The 22353-nt window shown below is 42.9% G+C and overlaps 2 protein-coding genes across 6 annotated transcripts; one reads left to right on the forward strand and one right to left on the reverse strand.

Annotated features, from left to right (window-relative positions):
• The first annotated feature begins 22 nt into the window (after nt 1–22).
• GNL3 (G protein nucleolar 3) lies at nt 23–6802 on the forward strand. The gene is made up of 15 exons (XM_084796057.1): nt 23–201; nt 1158–1216; nt 2032–2169; nt 2283–2393; nt 2591–2671; nt 3085–3217; nt 4211–4323; nt 4583–4709; nt 4871–4958; nt 5336–5510; nt 5590–5732; nt 5820–5956; nt 6046–6203; nt 6452–6521; nt 6606–6802. The coding sequence occupies exons 1-15, from the start codon at nt 189–191 to the stop codon at nt 6695–6697; spliced, it is 1638 nt and encodes a 545-aa protein (XP_084652183.1). The 5' UTR covers nt 23–188; the 3' UTR covers nt 6698–6802.
• Nucleotides 6803–7401: 599 nt separating this feature from the next.
• Nucleotides 7402–22268, reverse strand: GLT8D1 (glycosyltransferase 8 domain containing 1). 5 transcript variants are annotated; one of them, XM_084796059.1, is made up of 10 exons: nt 22140–22268; nt 15255–15308; nt 14901–14999; nt 12193–12406; nt 9826–9943; nt 9355–9439; nt 8914–9026; nt 8414–8580; nt 8198–8310; nt 7402–7920 (listed from the first exon to the last, which is right to left on the reverse strand). In XM_084796059.1, exons 2-10 carry the CDS (start codon nt 15268–15270, stop codon nt 7730–7732), a joined length of 1116 nt encoding a protein of 371 aa, XP_084652185.1. In that variant the 5' UTR covers nt 15271–15308; nt 22140–22268; the 3' UTR covers nt 7402–7729. The 5 variants fall into 5 exon arrangements, with proteins under 5 accessions (XP_084652185.1, XP_084652187.1, XP_084652188.1 ...); XM_084796061.1 differs by lacking the exon at nt 22140–22268 and adding an exon at nt 22027–22117; XM_084796062.1 differs by lacking the exon at nt 22140–22268 and adding an exon at nt 21590–22117 and having other exon boundaries at nt 12193–12400.
• Nucleotides 22269–22353: the final 85 nt, after the last annotated feature.

Here is a 22353-nt window from a genome sequence, read left to right on the forward strand (position 1 = left end):
GGCCGGCAAGCGATCCCGACTGTGTGCGACGGTGCGTGCGTGCGCGCGCACACAGCGGGGCACCGGCGCACTTTACGGCAGTAGCTTTGAGCGTGTGACGTTGGCCCGCAGTTCCATTTCGCACGTGGCGCCCGAGCTAGCTCGGTGTACCTGAGACCTTCTCTACTTCTGAAGTGCCCCTTGCCATCATGAAGAGGCCGAGTGAGTGGGGTCGGGAGGCGGGAGTGGAGAGATTCTGTCTCCAGCAGTCAGTGAGGCGGGCGGGTGGCTCTGTCTTTAGGCCGAGGATGACCCGGAGGCCATTGCTCTGTTCCGCGTAGATGAGGCGTGGAAGGCCCAGGCCGGACTTCAGTCTGTTGTGCAGTTGGATAGTTAGGCCCTTCAGGTGAAGACGAAGGCAGATTTCTGTGGTTAACGTGGCTGAGCCTTCTTTCGGGCCCAACGTTTTCCTTTTGTGTAAGAACTATTCTAAATGTGTCGGTCGATCTTGGTGGCGCGCGCCCGTAATCCTGTACGCGAAGGGATGGCGGCGGAGGAGCGCAACTCTGCAGCCAGGGCCCTGGGCTGGGTACTGAAAGCCTGGCTCAAAAATTCAAAAGGACATGTGCTTTCCTCTAAAAGCTGGTTCCACTCTCGATCTACCGAGCCAAATTGACTGGGATTGTGATGTATTTACTTTTAATAAATATCCCGCATAACTTTGCAGGAAAAGTTGAGGCAAGATCTATGTAGCCCAGGCTAGTCTTATTTTTGCAGGCCCCATGGCCTGAGAGTCAGGAATATAGCAAGCGTTGTAAAGGCACTTGCCACCAAGCCTGCCTAACAACAGTTCAAACACACGATGAAGAGAACTGACTCCTGGAAATTGTTCTCAGACCTACACACGAAATGAATAAAGATTTTGGGAGGGGATGGAGTGGAGACCGAGGTTTGAGTCTCAGCCTCCACGTGGCAGCTAGATGCTATCTGTAACCAGGGGTGGGGAGGGAGTGTGGTGATGAAGTCCTCTTAATGGCTTCCTCTGCAAGATCACTGCATGGTTGGTGTGCTGACAAGGGTAGGTAAAACATCCATACACATAATTGCTTAGAAATGTAAAACAAAGCTAGGTGTACTGGTCGTGTGTGCGGTCTTTATTTTTTGTTTGTTTTTGGCAGAGTTAAAGAAAGCAAGTAAACGTATGACCTGCCATAAGCGGTATAAAATCCAAAAAAAGGTAAGTGTTCCTGGGAGACATATCCATCAGTTTACCAACTTAGATTTTTGTATCCTCTCCTTTCTGGAGAAGGCTCTATTTGGGGATTAGACAGGCTGCAGCTGTGAGAAAGTGCAAGGTAAAAGAAAGCCTAAACTCATTGTGGCATAATATTTACAAAGAGCTTCTGACACTTTTATGTTTTTATATATATATATAAAGTCTATGTACAGTTGTAATTCTATGTACATCTATGTAAAGTCCCATTTGAAGTTCTGGTTTTGCTAGGGTGCTTTATATGCATTATAAATTTGGCTAGACTGTCTTATTGCCAATTCTAAGTGGTTGAGTGTTTTTATAGGGTGAGACTTTGCTGAGGGACTTTTTGTTGTTGTTTTTCTTTTCTTCAACCTCCCCCCCCCCCCCCAAGCAGGGTTTCTCTGTGTAGCCTTGGCCGTCCTGGACTCCCTTTATAGACCAGGCTGACCTCAAACTCACAGAGATCCCCATGCCTCTGCCTCCCAGGAGTGGGATGAAAGGCGTGCACCTCCATTCGGGCTCTTTTTTTCTTTGTACCATACTGAGGGTTGAGCCTGTGGCTTCCTGAGCTAAGGCGAGCACCTTCTTATGGTGTTGTTTTCTTTTTTTTTTTTCTTTTTTTTTTTTTTTTTGGTTTTTCGCGACAGAGTCTCTCTGTGTAGCCTTGGCTGTCCTGGACTCACTTTGTAGACCAGGCTGGCCTCGAACTCACAGCGATCCGCCTGCCTCTGCCTCCCGAGTGCTGGGATTAAAGGCGTGCGCCACCACGCCCGGCCTTATGGTGTTGTTTTCAATAGGTCCGAGAACATCATCGGAAGTTAAGGAAGGAAGCTAAAAAACGAGGTCACAAGAAGCCTAGGAAGGATCCAGGAGTTCCAAATAGTGCTCCCTTTAAAGAGGCTCTTCTTCGTGAAGCTGAGCTAAGGAAACAGCAGGTAAATTTTGCTGGCTGGAACTTCCAGTAGAATGTGATAGAGTACATGTGGTTTCCAAAGAGATGTAAAAACCACCAGGTCACCAGCTCATTCATTTCTTTCTTTTGACACAGCTTGAAGAACTAAAACAGCAGCAGAAGCTTGATAGGCAAAAAGAGCAAGAAAGGAAAAGAAAGCTTGAAGTTAACCCTGGTGATGAACAATCTAATGTGGAACCCCAGAAGGTAGGTTTATCTCTCCTTGAAATTCAGTTGAGTTCTCAAGTAAAGGTGAAGTGAAAAATTAGTGAGCCACTTGAGAGAAAGAAGATGCAGCCTATATTAAAATAGATTGACCATAGTCATCTGTGAAAAGTGGAATATACTGGTTAACAGTTGTTTCTAATTTTACTATCTTTTCCCCTAATTTTTATATCTTTTAGGAACCTGAAGAACCCAAAAGTAAAAAGGCTAAATCAGGCAAACAGAATCCAAAGAAGTTACATTGTCAAGAACTTAAAAAGGTATCTTAGTATAGGTTAGTGTCAAAAATGGTAATGAGATTTTGAAAACTTTGAGTCTTCCTCAACAATGCTTTGTAAAGTGGGAATTTTTTTTCTTAACCACTGAGCCATCTCTCTAGCTCCAAACCTCGTAAACTGGGAATTCTTAAAAGTTGCTAAAATCGATCAAGAAGGCCCATTAAACTACATGACTCACTGTGGGTAGATCATGTGTCCTGATGTAATAGTTATTTCCAGTGTGGAGGCCCATGTATTATCAGGGGCTGGCCAAAGTTGTTTAATAGGAATTAATGAACATGTCAGCATTCTTCATAGTAGAATGAAGGTGTGAAATCCTGTCTTCTGGACTCGGGGCCAGAGTTGAGCATGTTACTCTACAAGGAATGCTGTTCTGAGGGTTTCTTATTTGGCAGGTGATTGAAGCCTCAGATGTTTTGTTGGAGGTTTTGGATGCCAGAGATCCTCTTGGTTGCAGATGTCCTCAAGTAGAAGAAGCTGTTATCCAAAGTGGACATAAAAAGCTGGTACTTGTATTAAATAAATCAGGTGAGTAAAAAGGATCACCTTTGTCTACTGTGTGCACATATGAGGTATGAGGAAAATATCTGAACAGTCTGATTCTCACTGAAGACTGATAAGATCCAACTCTGACCTCAGCAAAACCAATGCGTGTGTACTCTGGTTGCCAGAGGGCTGGGGAGGAGGTAGTTTCTACAAGTGATTATTCAACCTGATTTTTCTGTTCTGCTATATAGTATTTAGCACCCTGTGGTTTTTAGAGTTTATATTACCGTTGTATTTCAAATAAGAATGGATGACGATGTTCCACCTACACTCCCACACAATAACTCAGCTGTGTGGTACACATCGTAAACTGCTGGGGTACAAGATAAGTTTCTCTAAGAACATAATTTAAAAGCAAACACTGTTAGGCTTGTTAAACTGGTGCCTCTTAAGTGATGGTAAATTTTGGCAGCATAGACCAAAATTGACTTAGTCCTTCGATTGAGTGAACAATACTAGAGAGATTTGTAGGTAGCTCAGTTGGCACAGTGCCTGCATGGTACTCAGAAACAATGCTCCCATGCACCACATAGAACCAAGTGTTGTTCCTCTGTAATTCCATCACTGAGGGATTAAGGTCATTCTCAATTCCAGCTTGAAATAAATAGGGCTGTGTCGACATAAAAGTAGGGATGTAGCATCTCAAGACCCAAGCAGCGTAAGTTTATATTCCCCTTAATTCCTTTTGAGTGATTGGGAGAATGCAGACTACTACAGTCAATAGTTTGTCACATTTAATAAATTAGTCATAAAACACTGAATTGGAGCTAGAGAGAAGGCTCAGTGGTTATATAGCGGACTGCTCTTCCAAAAGGTCCAGGTTCAGTTCCCAGCACCCATGTGGCAGCTCACAACTGTCTGTAACTCCTGGATCTGACACCCTAACACAGGCATGCATCCAGCCAAAATGTTATTGCAGTAAATTTATAGCTGAAAAAAAGCTGAATCAAAGTGTCTTTTTAAAATTCTTGTCAGATCTAGTACCAAAGGAGAATTTGGAGAGCTGGCTGAATTATTTGAATAGAGAATTGCCAACAGTGGTGTTCAAAGCCTCAACAGACATCGAGGGCAGAGAGAAGATACTCAAGGTATATTGTATTGTTAGTGGTGGGAAATAGTTTTCCTGAGATTTGTGATGATTGAAATGTGATGAGTAGACAAAATGTTGATTAGAGTGAAAAACAGTAAGATCCAACTCTGATTTCATCTAAAGATCATCTGAACGGCAATAGAGGCCAGCAGGTTTTCTGAGAGCTGGACTCTGATGCCAGAATTCTTAGGGTCCATCTGGTGATGTTTATCAGGAATACTGAACTGCTGCATTTTGAATTTTTTTAATGTCTAAAGATGAAGAGGAAGAAGAAGAAAGCTCTTCCATTCCAGAGTAAAGTCTGCTGCGGCAAGGAAGCCCTTTGGAAGCTTCTTGAAGGTTTTCAGCAGTCATGTGGAAAAGAGATTCAGGTTGGAGTAATTGGTGAGTTCATTCATTGCTCTAGTCTGATGTACATAGCCAGGGACTTCACATGTGACTCACCTCACCACTTGGGCATCTTATGAGTTCTCAGTACAAGTGCCTGCTGTGGTAAGGCAACTGCTAGAAAATAGTTCATAACCTGAATTTACATTCATTTGTAGGTTTTCCAAATGTGGGGAAAAGCAGCATCATTAATAGCTTAAGACGAGAACGAATTTGCAGTGTTGGCATTCCCATGGGACTTACAAGGTAAATGGAACTTTCAGTAATCAGAAAGACAGCAGTAAAAGAAACAGCTGGTGCTGGGCTAAGAGAATTGATTGAAAAGGCCCAACTACCTGCAATTGAGTTTGAAAGGTTGAGGAAAGTTGCCTGAAATAGTAGTGTTTGGCCCTGGTCATGGGAGAATAAGGAAATGCTGAGTGGATATATTGCTAAAAGTGTTTATTTTAGAGGGGCTCACTATGTTGTTAGAGTTTCACATAAACATGGAGCAGTGATGATGAATTGGATCTGACTGCTATGCTGAGTTTGTTCAATCCAACCCTGAGCTTCATGTTCTTTGTCTTGTCCTTAAGACCAATGCCCTTGTTTATTTGTTTATTTTTTATTTATGCTTATTTCAGGACCATGCAGGTTGTCCCTTTAGGCAAGCAGATCACTGTCATAGATAGCCCATGCTTCATTATTTCACCATGTAACTCCTCTACTGCACTTGCTCTACGAAGTCCAGCAAGCATTGAAGAACTAAGACCGCTGGAGGCTGCCAGTGCTATTCTGTCCCAGGCTGACAGTCAGCAGGTAGAAGATTCCACTCCCCCTTGAGCTCCTTACACTGTTCTTTACACAGGTTAGTGACAGTTCTTGGTTTATGTTGAAGGTGGTGTTAAAGTACACTGTCCCTGGGTATAAGGACTCTCTGGATTTTTTTACTAAACTTGCTCAGAGAAGAGGTCTACACCAAAAAGGCGGAAGTCCAAATGTTGAAAGTGCTGCTAAGCTGATATGGTCTGAGTGGACAGGGTAAGGTTTCCTTGTACTGGTGTTCTGGAAGACAACTTACAATAAAGGGATTGCCCTGTGTTTGACAGATCTTGTTTTTTATGCCAGTGCCTCATTAGGTTACTACTGCCATCCCCCTACATCCTGGGATCATTCTCCGCATTTTAACGAAACTATTGCAGCAAACATGAAGAGAGACTTTAATCTAGAAGAACTAGAAAAGAGTAACACTGACAGCATAAAAGGTGAAATTGTGTTTCCTATTATGCTGGTGCATCATGACAGAATGCTAGAGGTCTTACCTGTTAACATGAGTTTTATTCCTTTCCTCTAGTCCTCAGGAGTCCACATTCAACTAATAGAATTCTTTTCCGGTCTTCGGGACTAACAAATGGAGTATTAGAAGACAGGGACATACCCGAAGAATTGCCAAGACAGAGAGAAAACAAATGGGATCGTGGTGATCAAGAAAATGTTGATGGTGAAATTAATGTAAGTTTTGTTTATTGAGTTCAAAGTTGGAGTGAACTTTTTAGCATTATACTATGGAAAGAACGAATGAGATGGGGCCAAAGATATTGTGATTGGAAGGAAGTCCTGTACAGTTTGGGTCTTTAAAACTGAGCCGTTAGCGTTTTATGCATCTTCCTGTGTACCACCAAGACTGATCTACCCTAGCCCCTTATGGTTAATGGAAAATCATGGGCTATTGATTTCACACTACTTTTCTCGGTCCACAGGCAGAGATCTTAGATGTGGCCCCTGTACAAGAAGACACCAGAGAGGTGTTGCCTGGGGAATCAACAGCAAGTGAGTCTGGGGAAAGGACTTAAGTAGTTTTAGCACAATTGCTTTTTATTTTCTTGTATGAATTTTACTTTTTCTCCAATACAGGTAAGCCATCTGACAGACCATTTACTTCAGTGGATAAAATGAATGAAGAGGGTGATGATGATGCCTATGACTTCAGCACAGATTATGTATAGCTTCTATGAATGTACTACTGTGTAGTGTTTTGGATCAGTATGACATAAACTGTAAATCTTGTGAATATGTATCATGTTATATAATAAAAACAAAGCACTTAAGTAGATTTGTGTTTAATGCACACTTTTTATTTTAGAAAGATTTATTTATTATGTATACAGTGCTCTGCTTGCATGCACACTTGCTCACCTGAAGAGGGCATCAGATCTCTTAGATGCTTGTGAGCCACCATGTGGTTGCTGGAAACTAAACTCAGGACCTATGGAAGAGCAGGCCTTGCTTCTAGATGCTGAGCCATCTCCCCAGCCCAGTGCTGCACACTTTTAGTCCTAGCACTGAGTGGGGGTGAGAGACAGGCAGGTAGTGCCAGGGCTCTGACACAGAAAACCCTGTCTCAAAAACCAAAACCAAAAGTAAATGTGGGGATGGAGATAGGATGGCTCAGGGGTTAAGAGTGCTGGCTGTTCTTCCAAAGGTCCTGAGTTCAGTTCACAGCATGCTGCCTCACAACCACCTACAGTGAGGTACGGTGCCCTTTTCTGATGTGCAGGTGTACATGTAGGCAGAACGCTATAGATAATAGAACTTTGGTACCCTGGAACTACAGTACAGTAATACAGTTGTGACCTGATGTGCTGGGAATTGAACTCTGGAAGAGTAGCAATTATGGGGAAGAGAATTAGTTCTCAAGAAGCAAAGGGGATATTGGAAAATGTAGATTTTTATTTACAAACTAGGCCACAGGTTACAAAATTAAAACCAAATAATTCCTAAGAAGCTAGACAAACTAGTTATGCTAGCTTTTTCAGTCTGTCCCTTCAGGTCAGTCAGCAGTAAGCAAACATATGGTAAGGCACATGGAGACATTGGTAGTCATCTGGAAAGCTAACTGCTACAGAAGTATTTGTGGTTTCTACCCACCTGAAATACTCTGTTTCCTGTGGTTGCTACTGAGAGTCAAGCCTTAACAACTTCCCACGTATTGTGTCTTCCAGGATTTCCTGAGTAATGCATTTAGCTTAAACTGTAGTTCACTTTATGTTTGAGGTATCCATATGTCTTCGTAGTAAACTGAATTTGCCTGTTGGGTCTGGAATATACCATTTTTCCCAAACATCAGCATATGAAGCAGCTCTTCCCCAAGGCTTGAAGTGACCATTCCAGTGAAGCAGCTTGGCAGCCTTTACAAACTGGGGTGAATACCGTTTTCCAGCACTGGAACCTCAATAGACAAAAAGTGCCAAATGATTGTATTAGTAAGACAAAGCAATGCTATGCTAAGCTGCAGAAACCTAAAGGGAAACAAGGTAATAGGCTGCCCCTGAGGAGGAATTCTTAGATATGAATTCCAGTAGCTGTTTTTTTCTTGGCTTTGATGTAGGGTCTGCTAAGTGGATCTGGCTAACCTCAAAACTCAGGTACTTCTGTCTTAGTACCCCAAGTGCTAGGATTACAAGCACGAACCACCATACCCAGCTTGGTAAATTCTTTATACTTACCAAGGTGGCGGACATTCCACATAGGGTCAATGGTGGAATGCTGTTGATAAAATACAATGAGCAGAGGAGGTGTGGTGATGCTCCCAGCCAGTGTCCTACTGTACAATCCTTCTCTTGAAAATACAAAGAATGTTAGTGCAGAGTACTGACCAACTTCTATTAGTAAAGACTTAAAATTTTTTTGTTTTTTAATAGTAGCCAGTTAAAGATACTTACTCTACATTGAGTTTCATCCATTTTTCCAGCTGGTTGGTTACATTCTGTCTTTTCCATTCAGTCAAATTTGCAACAAAAACTCCAGGATTAAAGGAGCAGGTGCTGGCTTTCATGGAAAGCTTACGAATTCTTTCCTTTTTATAGTCAAGATAACCAATGTAATTGTACTAAAAACAAATGAGATATTTACTGCTTCAAACAAGATACATTTCTATAGCAAGTAAAGTCAGTAGTTAACTAAGAAGGCTTCCCAAGTAGCTGGCAAATGCGACAGAAGAGCCCACATAAAAACAGCTGGGATCTAGTTTTTTTTAAAAAACCAACCAGTTGGGTCTTAGTAAGCAGAACGTTCAAGGAGAATTTAGTTGTAAAGTCGATAAATGAGTCTACAGAAGAGTAGGTATGAGATCTGGAATGAATTAACCCGTTGGAGTCCTGAATTTGCCACTTCTCATTAAGCTTTCATAGGGAGTAAGGTTTGCAATAGGTAATTTATTTACCTGGTTCCCTGCTCCACGAATGATGACTTTAGTAGAGGTTGAGTCACAATCTTCTGAAAATGCAGCAGCATGTCCTGGCTTCAGTGGTGTATTGTATAAGGCAAGAATATCACCTGAAATGGATAAAGGGAAATGAACAATTGCAGTTGTGTTAGGATTCTGTTCCTCCCATCTTTCTTTCTTTCTTTCTTTCTTTCTTTTTCCTCAGACAGGGTCTCTCTGTGTAGCCTTGGCTGTCCTGGACTTGCTTTGTAGACCAGGCTGGCCTCGAACTCACAGCGATCCGCCTGCATCTGCCTCCCAAGTGCTGGGATTAAAGGCGTGCGCCACCACGCCCAGCTTTCCTCCCATTTTTAATGGTGTCTTTTTTATAGTAGACCACTAAAGGGCATCCCTTTCAGCCCAGAATCCAGGTGAAGAACAGAACTCATTCTTTGGTACCTTGTACAATTACATCATCATCCATGTATATGGCCTTCTTTGCACTGGGAACCAGAACTGGCAGGTAGAACCTTGCAAATGTTAACTGAAAAAGAAAAGGAAACAGGATACAATAGCTGGGCTTTTATTTGTAGAAGTTTTTAGAATGTACTTAGAAACCTTGTAAAAGATGGTCAATAGACTCTTGGATCCACCTAGATTTGGTTCCTAGATAACTACTTGCATTGTACCCAGAGTTATCCAGGTGTTCTAATCAAATACACTCCTCCACAGAAACAAAGTGGTGGCTCTCACACCAGTAATCCCAGCACTCAGGAGGCAGACAAAGAGGCAGGCAGATCACTGTGAGTTCAAGGCCAGCCTGGTCTACAAAGTGAGCCCAGAACAGCTAAGGCTACACAGAGAAATCCTATCTTGAAAAACCAAAAAGAAAAAAAGAAAAAGAAACAAAGACATACGGAAGGAACTCACTGGCTTCATGGACTCCCCCTGGTCAGGGTCCTCCTTTACTTTCCCTTCCAGAAGTTTAGTGTCAAAAGTCACAATTTTGTACCTGATGCTTCTCAGGGAACCACTGTTAAGCCAGGACCTGATTGGAAAACAAAAACACATTTCAGTTTTAAATAGTTATATTTTTAAACTACGTAGCCTTTTCTATGTTTTTCTAACAGTGACATAATGCAATGTAAGCGTAACCCTAGGAACTAAACAGATGTTTCCAGTTCTTTATTTCTTTAAGAGTAAGGGTTCCGGGCTGGAGAGATGGCTCAGTGGCTAAAAGCACCGCCTGCTCTTCCAGAGGTCCTGAGTTCGATTCCCAGCAACCACATGGTGGCTCACAACCATCTATAATGTTTTCTGCTACCCTCTTCTGCAGATAAAGCACTCATATACAATAAATAAATCTTTAAAAAAAAAAAAAAGAGTAAGGGTTCCGCACTTAGGATGAAGGCATTCCCACCAAAGTTCCTTTTCAACCAAGAATATATGGGAGGATCTCTTCTCTCATAACCAAACTACTGTAGAAATGAGACTTGAGAGCACTCCGCCAAACCTGCTTTCTTTTTTATTTTATTTTATTTATGTATTTTTTATTTATTTATTTTTTGAGACAGTGTTTCTCTGTGTAGCCTTGGCTGTCATGGACTTACTTTGTGTAGACCAGGCTGGCCTCAAACTCACATCAGTTAACCTGCCTCTGCCTCCCCAGTGCTGGGATTAAAGGTGGGCGCCACCACGCCCAGCCCTGGACTGCTTTCCTTTATTTTTCTTATTTACTCTTGCCCAGAGTAACCTGAGTTCACTATTCTCCATCAGCCACCCACACGCTGAGACCATAAGGTTACACCACCATGCCCAGATGGACCATAGAACTTTTAGCCTTCCAAATAATGAGTCAAATTATAACAGTAGTAAAAGCTAGGTATCAATAGAACTAGTATTCACTCTGTCAGCTATAAAATGATTAATTTACTGTGACGAGTCTAAGAAATTCACCCATCTGACTCTGAGGTAGTGGTCTGTGAGAACAGCCCATGTGACCTTCAAAAGCACTACATATTTTTTCTAGTCCATTCCAAACCTGCAGTATATTTCTCTATCTCAGATGGGTTCTAAGTTTTTCAAGAATGAGAACATAAATTTCAAGAGTGTAAACCATGGAGAAAGCCTTAAGGACAGAAATATTTAGAACTCTGAAAAATCTGTCAGACAAGCAGCTTTTCGGAATATATTCAGAGCTGGGTGTGGTGGTGCACACCTTTAATCCCAGCACTTGGGAGGCAGAGGCAAACGGACAGCTATGAGTTTGAGGCCAGCTTGGTCTACAAAGCGAGTCCAGGACAGCCAAGGCTACACAGAGAAACCCTGTCTCGAAAAACAAAAACAAACAACAGAATGCATTCTGTAAAGCGGGCTCATACAGCCCAAGCATCCTTAGGCTCACTTTGTACTCAAAGACACCCCAGTAACTTCCTGTCCTCCTGCTTCTACCTCCTGAATGCTGGTTGACAAGCATGAGCCACATGCCGTTTCTGTGATGGTGGAATCGAGCCCACCGCCTTGGGCATGCATATCTGTAAGAAGCCATGACTAGTAAATCAATATATTGCTTCCCTAATTCAGAAAGTCAGGTTGCTAAATATTAAGCCTGCTACTAAAACAACTGTGGAATTAACAGTGTGACTACAATAGATGGTTTACTTCCAGACATAAATTTCATTTCTCCTGCCACAGAGGCATGGCACAATCAATCATATGGAAAAGTATTGGTACCGAGTGTGTATGTGTGTGTTGGTTTGAATAGGTATGGCCTCCCCATACACTCATGCTTGGTCCATCAGGAGGGGCACTATTAAGAGGTGTGGCCTTGTTGGAGTAGGTGTGGCCTTTCTAGAGGAAGTATGTCACTGTAGGGGTGGGCTTTGAGGTCTCCTGTGCTCAAGCTCCACACAGTGTGGGGACAGTCTCTGGCCACTGCCTGGGGATCAAGATATAGAACTCTCAGCCCCTTCTCCAGCACCATGTCTGCCTGGACACTGCCATGCTTCCCACCACGATGATAATGAACTAAAGTCAGCCCCAATGAAATGTTTTCCTTTATAAAAGTTGCCATGGACATGGTATCTCTTCACAGCAATAAAACCCTAACTAAGGCTGTGTGTGTGTGTGTGTGTGTGTGTGTGTGTGTGTGCGCGCGCGCGCGCGCGTGTGCATGTGTACACACGTGACAACAGGAAGATATCATATCACCATATATTGTAAAATGATTCCTGGCTTAGCAGTAGGCCTATGAAGAGCATCAGGTAGAGGCAGAATCGTTAGGAAAGCAGTGCTCACCGGAGATGGTCTGCTGTACTGTTGAGCGTAACGATGTAAAAAATCACCCTGGAGCGAGTGTTGTGATGAATGCTATTCACGGCTGCAATGGTCCCGCCCAGCCTGTCTTCGGAGGCAGCAATAACCACTGGAATCTCCTCTTGCCTCCCATTTACCAGATGCTGATGTACATTAGCAACAAAGTCTATGGGCTGAAGGCCCAGAACTCCTGTATCTGCAAAGAACACACCAGGAAAGCACCGGGACACAAACAATCTCATCAACTTTTGTTCTTCTCTGGGGTTGTTTTTTGTTTTATTCTTTAAACAGGGTTCACTATGTAGTACTGGCGGGCCTGGAGCATGCTATGTAGACCAGGTTGGCCTCAAACTCAGAGATCTCCCGTCTCTGCCTCCAGAGTGCTAACATGAAGGTGTGTACTACCAGGCCTGGAAAGTGTTGTACAGAGTTCAAGACACGGAAGGAGGTAACACGAGAATTACACTAACACTTTACTAGTTCTTGCCCATTACCTTTGAAGCATACAACAGGAAGTTGTGCTTTCCTGTATTGTGACTATTTTTAGACAAGTAAGAGAATTTAAAAAAAATAACCTGGCAATGCTTTTTGTCACCATTAAGTGGCTCAGCTACAGAACCTTTCTAGAATGTATTATGACAGTTTATAACCCTTAAAGGGGACGTGACCTTTGTATTAATCATTCTTTCTTAAGGACAAAAAGCTGAAGTAGAGAAGAGTCAAGTCTTCAGGCTGAGGCCCCGCTCAGCAATGAGGGAACAAGCTCTGCATGTACTCAGCCCTGGGCTCAACCCAAGGCCACCAAAACCAGCCACCCGTTTACTTATACTTACGAAAACCTAGACACAAACTGTTCTTCAAGCCACAAATCATAAGGAGGCATAAAAATAATGTAATGGGTCATGATCAGAATTTACTCTTTTATGGTAATGGAGATAAACCTTGGCCCTAACATATGCTAAGAGTTTAAAAAGGAAAAGTTTTGAATTGAAACAGAAAATTAAATTTAAAAAGAAAATTCAATACATAACAACTGCAGTATTATTCTGTAAACCATACTTCTTAGCTTTGATGATACAATGGGACCTCTATATTTATAGGTAGAAATTATTAGAAAAAAATTACTGTGCTAATATATAGAATCTTGATTTTTTTATCATTAGTATCTAAATAGTACAACATAACAAAGATTTATGCTATGTAAGACATTATATGTAACCTAGAATCCTTTATAGTATATAGCATATATACTATATATATTTGCATATAGTTATATGCAAATTTTCTCTATGCACTTTTACACAAAAGACACAATCATCTGAAGATTTAGGTCCTATGGCCAGTCCTATGAATACAAAGGGACAACTGTATACTCACTTAATCATTAATAAACACTGAGTACTTATACGCTAAGTAATGTCTAGCACTAGAGTTGTAACTATGAATAAAACATGTAAATTTTAACCACACAAACGTCTATGTCTATACTGCATATAATGCAGTTCCTACTATGGACTGCCATCAAAATCTAAGTTGAAAAGAAAACGTATCTTCTTATAGTTACAAATAAACGTACAGCATTAAAGTTATACATACAAACAAATGTAAAAATGTCTTAATTGCATATATGAAATTTATATTATGCTTATGAGTAAATCACATAGAAAATTGTCATATAAAGTTTAATATAATCTCAAATATATATATAGAAAAGGACTGAAAGATACCTGTCAAAAATTTTATAGTACTTTCTCAGGTCAATGAAATAATTTATTCAACTAATCCTAAGTAATTCCATCTCAGCCTCCAAGTGCTGGGATTACAGACATGAGTTAAATTTGGTTTTATTTCCTTTTGAGAGTCTTATGTAGCTCAGGCTGACCTCAACTTGGTATGTTGGGGTGGCATGAACTTTTCCCTCTAATTTTATTTATTCATGTTTGTGGTACTTATTATGTGTAAGTGTAGGTATGCCATGAAATAGGGGGTGGATGACAATATTTAAACAGAGTCCTAAATAGCCTGTACTGGCCTCAAATTCATGGTTTCCTTGCCTTGCCTCCCTTAGCTTCCCAATTGCTAGCATTTTTTGGATCACCACACTAATCTCAAAAATCATTTTTTAAAATAAGGACATTGTGGCTCATACTTATAATCCAATCACTATGGAGGCTAAGGCATGAAAATCAGAAATTTAAGGACAGTCTAAATTATATAGTGAGTATGAAGCCAGCCTAAGCCATAAGATCCAGTCTCAAGACAACAAGCTACCTGACACCTTGAGTCTCCAATACCCTCGTTATCAGAGGAGAATCAGATGAACAGCTAAGTAATTCCAACACAATAACAATAAAACGATTTTTTTTTGATCAGCTGATACAACTATGGGGTCTTTTGGGTTTTCTTTCTTTTTTCTCGGTTTTAGTTTTTCAAGATAGAGTTTCTCTGCTATAGCTTTGGCTATCGTGGACTCACTTTGTAGACCAGGATGGCCTTGAACTCAAAAGAGATCTGCTGACCTCTGCCTCCCTGAGTGCTGGGATTAAAGGAGAGTGCCACCACCACTCACTCAGCTACCTCCGAGTCTTTGTAAGGCCAAGAAGCAAGTTTTCTTTAATATGATGATAAAACATCATCCTCCAGGTCCTTAACGAAAGACAGTAGTACAGCATTAGAAAAGGCTTCCATACCTGAAACTTCATTTCTTAGCAAACTACTCAAGCTGAGGAAGTTATGGTGCAAAACCAGTAGGAAGAGAACAACAGCCAGAACCCAGATGACGATGTTTACTGAAACAGAGGAGAAACCTGCATTACATCTTTTGGCTTTGGTAGGTATAAAACAATGAAACTGAGAGAGAGAGAGAGAGACAGACAGAGAGAGAGAGAGAGAGAGAGACAGAGACAGAGACACAGAGAGAGAAGAAGAAGAAGAAGAAGAAGAAGAAGAAGAAGAAGAAGAAGACGACGAAAGAAGGAGGAGGAGGAGAAGAAGTAGTAGTAGTAGTGGAGGAGAAGAGGAGAGGAGAGAGAGAGAGAGCATACCTTTACGGAATGACATCCTTTTCTTCTGTCTTACACAAACATTAGATATTAACCCTATAAAAATAAAAGCCCTTAAAGTCAGTGAGTACATAAAAATGGTCATCAAAATGCTTACGCACTCTTATTATTCAGATAGAAACAAGATGCACATATGAAACTTTGCCAGACATTTATTTTAAATTAATAACTTCCAAGCACCTAATTTGGGAGCTGAAATTTTTAAGATGATCATAATACAGTACTTTCATATTACATAAACACATAGCTTTAGCCCTGTTGCATTGCATGCCACAAGATGAAAAGAAAACAAATCTATCTGAAGTCTAGCAACTAGAAACATCTCAGATATAATTTCTGTTTAAAATGGCTAATTAAACTGGACATGGTGACACTCACTTTTAATCTCAGCACTTGGGAGGTAGAGGCAGGCAGACCACTGAGTTTGAGGTCAGCCTGGTCTACAAAGTGAGTTCCAGGACAACAAGGGAATCCTGTCTCAAAAAACCAAACAAATAAAAACAAAAAAGCGGGCTGGAGAGATGGCTCAGAGGTTAAGAGCATTAACTGCTCTTCCAGAGGTCCTGAGTTCAATTCCCAGCAACCACATGGTGGCTCACAACCATCTATAATGAGATCTGGTGCCCTCTTCTGGCATGCAGGTGTACATGCAGGCAAGACATTGTATATACAATAAATAAATAAATCTTAAAAAAAAAAAAGAATTAAAAAAAAAAAAAGCCTAGTTAAATTGGGCATGGGCTGTTGTGTCTCTGACAAAGTAACCTGAGGATGTAGTGTTATTCTCAAAAATTATGCTTTAAGGAGGCTGGAGAAAATGGCTCAGGGGTTAAGAGAGCATACAGCTCTTCCAGAGGACCCAAGTTCCCCAGCATCCATGTCAGGTGGCTCATAATTGCTTGTAACTCCAGGTCCAGGAGAATTGATGCCCTCTCTGGCCTCCACAGGCACTTGCACACACATGGCAAACAGAGATACAGGTGCATGTACATACATTTTTTAAAAAAATCTGCTTTCAGAGCTGAAGAGATAGCTTAGCAATTATGAGCATTTGCTGCAGAGCAGGAGACCAGGTTCAGTTCCCAGCGCTTATACTGAATGCAACACAACTGCTTTTAACTCCTTTTTCTGGAGTTAACTCCTTTCTCTGCAGCCACTGCATGCACATGATACACACACAGAAAGACAGTCATGCACATATACACACAAAAATATGCTTTAAGAAAACATAGGCAGCCAGGTATGACGGCACATGCTTTTAATCCCAGCACTCAGGAGGCAGAGGCAGGTGGATTGCTGTGAGTTCAAGGCCTGCCTGGTCTACAAAAGTCCAGGACAGTCAAGGCTACACAGAGAGACCCTGTCTCAAAACCGTCCAGAGAGAGAGAGAGAGAGAGAGAGAGAGAGAGAGAGAGAGAGAGAGAGAGAGAGAGAGAGAGAGAACATAAGCTAGGCTGAGGACGTGGTTCAGTGGGTAGCATGAGGAGCTGTGTTCTATCTCTAGCACCCACATAAAAGCTGGGCATGGTCACATGCACACCCGCTAGCTCAGTGCTGTGGGAGGATCACTGAGGCTTGCTGACCACCAGCCCACTCCAGATTCAGTGAAAAACTCTAATCTCAAGGAATTAAAGCAGAGAGTGATAGGGCTGGACCCTGGAGGTCCCCTATTAGGCTCTGCACACCTGCATGTACAACACACAAACACAGAGCTTCCCAGATTTATCTCTGTTGATGAAATGACCAAGTATTCAGAAAGTGGTAGCCAATCCTGGCACTCTGTAGGTCCCCTCTGTTCATTTGAAAACTTTACTTTTTCAAAACAATTCAATGGAAAGGAGATTGTGGAATTTATGGAACTAAATTGATTTAACAACTTTTTACAACAATCTCTTGGAAATATTTCCTTAAAGACATATTTTATGCAACCAGGAAGCCTTTAACCCTTTTGTAAACTTCACTTATAGTAGTGTCTAACATGTAGATGGGGATATTTATTTTACAAAGAACTTTCAGTCATACCTTACTGCTAAGAAAGTTGATCTAAAGCCAGGTGTGGTGGAGCACGCCTTTAATCCCAGCACTTGGGAGGCAGAGGCAGGTGGATCTCTGACTTCAAGGCCAGCCTGGTCTAAAGTGAGTCCAGGACAGCCAAGGCTATACAGATAAACCTTGTCTCAAACAAAACAAAACAAAAAAACCAAAGTCGGTCTAAACTGTGTGTATATACTGGACATTTAATTTCCCAAGGTCTTTTAAAAAACACGAATATCTGTTTTAAAATTGACCATGGGTCTATTACAAAATTGAGGCAATGTAAACCAGATAATCTAAAACATGGAAACGCACTTCTTTTTAGAATAATGTATGCAACACATTATACCAATGAACTTACTCTGTAAAAAAAAAACAAAAAAAAAACATGCATTATAGACTGGCAAGATGGCTCAGTGTTTGCAGGACAAGCCTGGTGACCACAGTTTGATCCCCAGAAATCACGGAGAACTGACTCCTGAAAGTTGTCCTCTGACTTCCACATGCACACCATAGCTCTCTCGCGTATGTGTACACAGACACACACAGACACACAGACACACAGACACACACACACACACACACACACACACACACACACACACTTTTTGAGACAGGGTTTCTATGTGTAATCTTGGCTGTCCTGAAACTCAATCTCTAGACCAGGCTGGCTTCGAACTCACAGAGATCCTTCTGCCTCTGCCTCCCAAGTGCTGGGATTAAAGGTGTGTACCACTACCACTAGGCTCACAATAAAAATGTTTAAAGTTAAAAAATATATATTGTGGGCTGGGAAGACAGACGGCTCAGTCCATAAAGTGCTTGCTGTGCAAGTCAAACATAAGAACCCAAGTTAGATTCCCAGGACCTACATAAAAAGCAGGGTGTGGTAACAGACTGAGACCCAGTTACTGAGCAGATGAAGACGGGAGGATTCCAGGTAGATAGCCATATTGAGGAACACCACATAAAGCTGACCTTTAGCCTCCACGTGTGTGTGCTTATACACACATAGGAATGCACACAAACACAAATAAAAGATCACATGTTATACAAAGTATGTTATGTCTTTATCACATGATAGGCTGAGATTCACCTACAGAAGCTGCTGGATTGGGAGCTACTCAATAAAGCCTTTACATCTGCCTACTTTGAGCTAAATTCCAGCAAGACTGGATAAAACAATCCCATTCTAGTAAAACCCAGCTAGTTGCTGATACAAAAAGCAATATTTTCTCTGATCAGCCTCCAGAGATAGTCAGTTACACATAGCGCTGCATATGGATTGGAAACCATGTGTATTTGAGCTTGGCAGGACACAAACATACTCCAGGAAGGTACTCAATGTACTTAAGTAGATAACGTGGTGGAAAGCACTTGTTGATAAGTCTTACGGTTACCTACATGAAACATCAGCTTTCATTAAAGGCATGGTGGTGGACGCCTTTAATCCCAGCACATGGGAGGCAGAGGCAGGTGGATATCTGTGAGTTCGAGGCCAACCTGGTCTACCAAGAGAGTTCCAGGACAGGCAGGGCTTATTACACAGAGAAACCTTATCTCGAAAAACAAAAAGTCAGCTTTCAGAGCTAGTCTGATCATGTTATCTTGCCTGGTAATGACAGTTCCTTGGTCTGTTTAGAAGAAATTCTCAAAATTTCATATACACTGTGACTATGTAATAGCAACATTTTTGGTCAGAGCACAATTGTGTACAGTGTGATCAGCAGCAATCCTCTTCATTATGAAATTCATCTTTTGTTCAGAAATTATAAAACCTATACATTCCCAAACCATTTGTATAAACAAATTACACACACACACACACACACACACACACACACACACACACACGAAGCCCAGGGCAGATATTACCCATTAATAGAAAGGAATCTTAAGGAAAAACATTTCTTCTGTTTATTGTTGCTTTTGAGGCAGGATCTCACTATATAGCCCAGGATGACCCTGAACTTTTGATCCTGCTGCCCCAGTGCTGAAATTTCAGCCTTTTAATTCCTTTTTTTTTTTCTCTTGTGTTTGTATACATGGTATGCACGCTTGCTTGTGTGGCTACAAATGAGTGTGGTAGAAGTTAGAGGTTTCACGTTTCTTTTACCTTACAACGTCTCAGTTGAATCCACAACTTATTAGTTTCGTCAACTTGTTCTCAGGATCTCATCTCCACTTCCTGAATGCTGGGAGTACAGGTGGGCTGCCCACACACCTTGCATGGACACAGGAAATGAGTGCTGGGATATAGGTGAGCTGCCCACACACTTGCATGGACACAGGTAATGGGGACTTGAATCAGGACCTCACACGTGTGTGCTAAGTACTTTACCCACCATCTCTCTAGCACAACTCCACTTGGGAAGGGGAAAAAAAAACACAAAACAAAAACAAAAAAACTCTAGATACCTTATTAATATCGTCTCAACAACTGTTTTTTTTTCCTTCCCATTACAATATATCTACTGACCAGATGTATCCATGAAAGGCTACCCCACTGGTGCTCTGTACTGACCAGATGTAGCCATGAAAGGCTACCCCACTGGTGCTCTGCACTGACCAAATGTATCCATGAAAGGCTACCCCATTGGTGCTCTGTACTGACCAGATGTAGCCATGAAAGGCTACCCCACTGGTGCTCTGCACTGACCAAATGTATCCATGAAAGGCTACCCCACTGGTGCTCTGCACTGACCAAATGTAGCCATGAAAGGCTACCCCACTGGTGCTCTGTGCCCTATCCTACAACTCTTCTCCTGAAGCATCACCAACTTCTTTCCACTCTGGTGGTATCTTCCAGTTAATTAAGGGAGCTGGGGTGGGGAGCGTAGGGTGGAGAGGAAAGCACTCACTCCCCTGCTCCATGCCTGCCGCCCCTGCACTAAAGGACTGAAGAGATCTGAAATGCTCTTCTTGCTCTGCCTTTGCTTCCTCTGTTCTTAGGCGTCTGTCTCTACTTTCAAACTGCTCTTGCGGAGGTCATTAACTGTTAGTATCTTTCTGTCCTCTCTTGTGGAGGTCACCAACTGTTAGCATCTTTCTGTCCTCTCTTGTGGAGGTCACCAACTGTTAGCATCTTTCTGTCCTCTCTTGTGGAGGTCACCAACTGTTAGCATCTTTCTGTCCTCTCTTGTGGAGGTCACCAACTGTTAGCATCTTTCTGTCCTCTCTTGTGGAGGTCACCAACTGTTAGCATCTTTCTGTCCTCTCTTGTGGAGGTCACCAACTGTTAGCATCTTTCTGTCCTCTCTACACCAAGAATCTCACTCTTCCCTCTCAGTTATGAAATGGTCACACGTATGTATCTGTACTCCGTGAATGCGAGTTCTATGGAAACAGGAAGTTTAAAGAAAATCTAACTCTACTGCTGTATCCCTGACACCTTGGCCATCCCCACGAGAAGACCAACAGGCACATGATACTGTGGAATGTCTTGCTAACCCAGGAGCATTCCAACAAGGGAATCCATTCCTTATAACCACTGACACTAAAGTCCAGCACAAGGAAAAGCATGAGATGCCAATGGAGCTCTTGCTCAAAAGGAACCTGACAAAACCATTTCATATTCCCATCATTTTATAATTCAAGCACTGTATGGTCTCTCCAGCAACTGCCATCCTCTGAAGCCCACTGGCAGGGATACATCCCTGAGGGGTGCTAGTCTATTTATACTTGTATCAGAGTGAGCCTATTCATACACACTAAGAAACACATAAGGGGGGAGGAAGGAAAAAGGACCCGTGAGAATAGTTGCTGTCCTTCACTATACTGGCTGCTGTCACAAGTGTCAAGGAGGTCTGTGGCGCAAGCCTGTAATCCCAACACTCGGGAGGCAAAGGCAGGTGGATCTCTGTGAGTTCGAGGCCAGCCTGGTCCACAAAGAGAGTCCAGGACAGAGAAACCCTAAAGGGGGGAGGGGGGCATGGGGCGTGTCCTGTGTATTCTGAAGGGTAGCGCGAAGGGGACCTGAGCATTTTCTCCACTCACTTTGCTGGCTAAGTAGGTCTACTTGACTTTCATGTCAGAAAACTTACCCAAACCCCACGTTGCACCTCCCTGAGCTCCATCTCCCAGGTGCCTCTCCCCCACAGCTAATTCAATAGTCATATACTTCTAGAGTAACGTGGCCATCTTCCCTGACACACTCCTAGTTCTAAGTCACAGCTTGGCTGGCTAACAAAATAAATAAATAAATAAATAAATAAATAAATAAATAAAAATAAAATAAAATTGGTCGCTCTGTGGATGTGTAGATGCCGGCAGCAGCCACTCACCTCCCGGCCTGGAGAGCCTAGTATCTCACCGCCTGTGCCGGACTGTGCATGCACAGCAGCAGACTCATGAAAGACAGATGGCCCCAGAGGGCCGCTTCACCAGAATAGTCTCGGTCTGAATACGGCGCCTACCTAGTTCACTAGTGAGGGAAGGCTCACGGCTCTGAGACATACACCACCCTTAAAAGAGAGGGCCCAGGGAAAGCTGCTCTTTATCAGGAGGGCTGTCTGGGAGTGTGAGAGCCACGGAAACTGGCAACCAAGAAATTGGGCCGAACTTGGGACCCCCTAGGTAAGAGCGTGGGAGCTCAATCCACGAGGCGAGGGGCGGCCCAGGGCCTCGCGGCTCCTCTCTGAGGCAATCTCCTTTGCCTGGAGGATGTGGCTCGGTTATCTTCCCTAACTCTAGAGGTCATTAATGGCCTCCTGCCGCTTACGAGTGACGGGGAGGTGGAGTGGCGCTCCGGGGATCCCGCCACGCACTGACACGCCAGGCTAGAGCCGCGTCAGACGAATCGTCTCCTTCGGAAGCTCAGCGCAGCCGCCTTACCTGCGCTGGGAGGAGGGGCCGCCGTCCGCGCCCCGGCCCGCCCCGCCAGCTCAGCGCCTGCACCGCAGGCCCCGGGGCCGGGCCCACCGCCCGGACGCCCGCGTCTGCCGCACCCCGGCCCCGGCCCACTGGCCGGCGAGCTCTGCAGCAGCCACGTTGTGCCACAACCGCTAGTCGGACTTGGTTCCCGCCGCCGCCAGAAAGCCGCGCGCAG

This window comes from Acomys minous, assembly GCF_964271855.1.
Source record: "Acomys minous genome assembly, chromosome: 9".
NCBI lineage: Eukaryota > Metazoa > Chordata > Mammalia > Rodentia > Muridae > Acomys > Acomys minous.